Source organism: Zingiber officinale, chromosome 2B, assembly GCF_018446385.1.
Source record: "Zingiber officinale cultivar Zhangliang chromosome 2B, Zo_v1.1, whole genome shotgun sequence".
Taxonomy (NCBI): Eukaryota; Viridiplantae; Streptophyta; class Magnoliopsida; order Zingiberales; family Zingiberaceae; genus Zingiber; species Zingiber officinale.
This window is the reverse complement of record NC_055989.1, coordinates 138622709-138626544: the sequence shown is the minus strand read 5'-3', so window position 1 is coordinate 138626544 and position 3836 is coordinate 138622709. Positions and strand designations below refer to the sequence as shown.

General features: G+C 38.9%; 1 protein-coding gene across 1 annotated transcript; it reads right to left on the bottom strand.

Annotated features, from left to right (window-relative positions):
• Positions 1-2122: 2122 nt before the first annotated feature.
• LOC122048764 (agamous-like MADS-box protein AGL62) lies at positions 2123-3433 on the bottom strand. The gene is made up of 2 exons (XM_042610288.1): positions 2862-3433; positions 2123-2149 (listed from the first exon to the last, which is right to left on the bottom strand). Exons 1-2 carry the CDS (start codon positions 3408-3410, stop codon positions 2123-2125), a joined length of 576 nt encoding a protein of 191 aa, XP_042466222.1. The 5' UTR covers positions 3411-3433.
• Between the last annotated feature and the right edge of the window lie 403 nt (positions 3434-3836).

Below are 3836 nucleotides of genomic sequence, written 5' to 3'. Positions count from 1 at the left end.
TCAATTTCCCCTTCTTTATTTTGTCGCCAATCTACTCTCCTCTCCTACCACAACCTCAGGCTGCGTGGATGACGTGCCTCGGTCCTAGCAGTGAGGTTGGCCATGAGCTTGGTTGCGGTCGACCAAGCTTGCAGCCTCAACCCTGGCCACGACCAAGAATGGCCTCAGCTTGGGCAGCCTCAGCTAGGCTAGCCAAGCTCTCAACCTCAGCCCTGATGTTGCCAAGGATGGCCTCAGCTTGGGCGGCTTCAGCTGGGCTAACCGTGGCTTAGCCGACCTAAGCTTGGCCGTTGAATGTGAGTCACTCACGATATTTCCATTGTCTGTCACTCCTTGAGACAAGGCAATGGAGCAAGCCTTTTATACTCCCAAATCATGGTTTAAAATAACTTTCCTTTTGAGTTGTAGTATTCAAAATTAAAAAATTTAGATAGTCATAGGGTATATTATATGTATTTAGGGTTTAAAATTTTAGAATTTAAAAGTTGGGTTATAATGAACTTAAGTTAATAAGATTTTCTCTATAGGGTTCAGGCTTTCCTATTGAGCTATAGTGTTCAAGATTAAAAATGTTATATGCTTACGGGTACAGTGTTTCTTTAAGGAAATGATGATTTTTTTATAAAAAAATCGAATCCAGACACCTGGACCACTGTTACGCACGGGCACACAATGTACGATTCACAGAGTATATATATATATATATATATATATATATATATATATATATTTTGTTATTGTGTCGATCATATTAGTCATTTTTTTCTCTTTCCAACCTCCAACTAATACTATACATCGGAATGAGAGTCCCCGGGGCTATGATGGCGTGGTAGGACATCCAGGTTATCACCCAAGCACTCACAGTTCGATTCCAGCTATGGTGTATTTATAAGAATTTTTCCTCCAAATAGGGGTTGCAACCAAAGGATGTTGGGCTTCTCGGCTAGCCACTGCGTGCACTTCCTGATTTATCTTGGTGGCAAGTGAGAAATTTTTGTGGGACTAGATCGATTACCCAAAGATAATTAATGAGATTAACTGAGATTATTATTATTTTTATATATCGAAATGAGAGCATGATATCAAAATAGGATCATTTCAATCAAAATTTACAGGTAGTGCTCTTCTCAATAAAAAGTGAAATGAAAAGACTGAAATGAATAGCTAAAGAGGGGAGATTAATTACAAAGAGCTCGTAGTCTTAAATTTCAAACCCTTGAAGTGATCTTTTACTTGAGCATTCGGTTACAACAAAATCTCAATAAATTTTGTGCTCTCTTGACCACTTAAACAATCTCTAAGGTTTTTATAGGTAAGCTTATAATGGCTCTCTTTTATTCTGTTTTAATCGACTATAAATAGTTCTAATCAATTGACTTCATGCTAAACCTTATGCAATTGCAGCCATTGTTTATTTCACATTGTCGACTCATCACGACTAGTTGATGATTTCAAACCCATTAGTTAGCTTTATTTTTTGTGACTCATTTGAACTAAAAAATTTAAATAATATTTATTTTAAACTTCATTAACGATAACATTATGAAAACTTTTGCCATTGCACTTGCTTAAATCGTGCGATAGTCGCCACCATTTCTGAAGGCCATAAAATTATTTTGAATTTGTAAAAAAAAAATAAAAATCCTTTGCACTATGGCTATCGGGTTAGCTCCGAGCGGCAGAAATTAAAAAAAATTATATAAAAATTAAAAAATTTAAGTTTGAATTGTGAATTCCATGGATGAGATTATAAACCCATTAAATTTTCTACTTTACTTTTAAGTGTTAAAAGAATAAATATTCTTTTCAATCTGTGAGTCAAACTGAGTTCATCATGTATCCGTCCATATGGATCCACAAATTATTTAAATTATTTGACGGAGCAGTCAATTTGACAAACCTTACTCAAATTAATGGCTCCCCTTTGCACTATAAAGTTAGGAACAACAGAAATATCTTGACAATTAATAAAACTAATTCATATAGCGACATACCAATAACATAAAGTCTCTTTACAAAGGTTTTTTTATCTTGGTCACAATAGCCAACTTAATTAATAACCAGTCTCATATTATAAAGAGCAGACACCAGTTATTTAAGCAAAACACATTCCACAATGAATTTACTTTCTCTTTTTATTCCTGCACACCTGTAAAATCAGAACACCCATCAGTTTCAAAATCATATATCATCGTGTAAAATCAACTACATTAATATGACTTTGAAATATGCTATAATAGTCCACTCGCTACTAGCTAGTGGCTAGCGTGTATAAGGTAATATTAACTTGAGGTCTAAGTTCAAATCTCGGGATGATACAGACCTAAACATCACACAATTATCTTGATCAGCAATCAAATCCTAATACTTTTCTAGATTGAGAGATGACGCACCCTGCCATGCTATTGTCTAGGAAGGTCATATGTGGAGGTCGGACGGTAAAGTGATCATTTCACTTTTTACCACCAGTAGATGAAAGTTGATCCTAAAGACTCTTTTGACCAACATAATCTGACCTCAATTGAATCAGTATAATTTATCAGCAATCAACTAATGGTGTCATCAATGTTATGAAAATTATGAATTGACTCATAAACTCATATAAAATCATAAATTTACTTATAAAAATTGAATGAAATCATAATAAAATCGTAAAATCGGATCAAAATCATAAAAACCTTGGTGGTCATCTATCTTTATGATTAATTAGATGAAGTTGTGACAATCTATTTTTTTTTTAAAAAAAAAAAACTTACAAATGACTTTCAAATGTAGAAACTATTAAAAAACATAACCAAGATTAAGTAATTAATTAACAACACTAGAAGCCATAGCCTTGAGGGGCATAGCCAAATTCCAACATATTTGGAGCCGCCGCCCCCGTGGGGGCGTCGGCGGTGACAAAGACACCGGCGTTGACCGCCACGTTCGACGGCTGCAAAGCCTCGAAGGCCAGTTGCTCCGCCCTGCCCCGCCGCCTCCGCCCGCACCCACTCCAGCGCTCTCTGCAGCAGGCCGAGCTCCGGCATCCCGAGCGCCTCGACGTCGGCGTCCATCAGGTCCGCTACGGTGCCCCAAGGCCGGAAAATCGCCGCCTCGAGAGCCGCCTTCCTCCTCCTCTCCGCCTCGAGCCGCTCCGCGAGCTGCGACTCCTGCCGTCTAAGCGCCTGAAGCAGGGCCCCAGCGAGGGGGTGGTGCCGAGGGGGAGCAGGCCAGGCGGAGAAGAAGCGGGCGAGCACGGAGTCGACGGAGGGGTGGCCGAAGGAGAAGGGCTTGCCGCTGGGGGAGAAGGCGAGGACGGCGATCTCGGCGCCGCAGAGGACGGAGAGCTCGGCCGCCTTCTTGAACAAGCCGGCGCGGCGCTTGGAGAAGCACACCTTCCGCGCAGCCGCATTCTCGATCGCCTCCATCGCGATCCTTTGACGGCCTCTGCTCGTCTTCTTCATCGCCACTCCCAAATTCTGTTTCCTTCAACAACAAACCAACCCGAGACAAGTTAGTTATATATAGTATTCAAACTCCGATTCAGATCTGAATTGGATTGCAATCTTGGAATGATATAATTCGGGAGGATTTTTCTTAAAAAGACAATGTTTATGTGATAATAAATAATATTTGGAATTATTTTTAACTCTCTCCATATATTTTTCCACTAAATCGAGAAGGTATAGATAGACCACATGGAAGACCCAATTTTCTTTTCTTTTATTATTATTATTATTATTATTTATAATCGGATTAATTTCAGATAATTAGATAGTTCAACTCGACGTTCAGCTCATCAAATAAATTTAAAAACTAAGTAAATCCAAAAAAATACATGGTTTGTCAGGTCT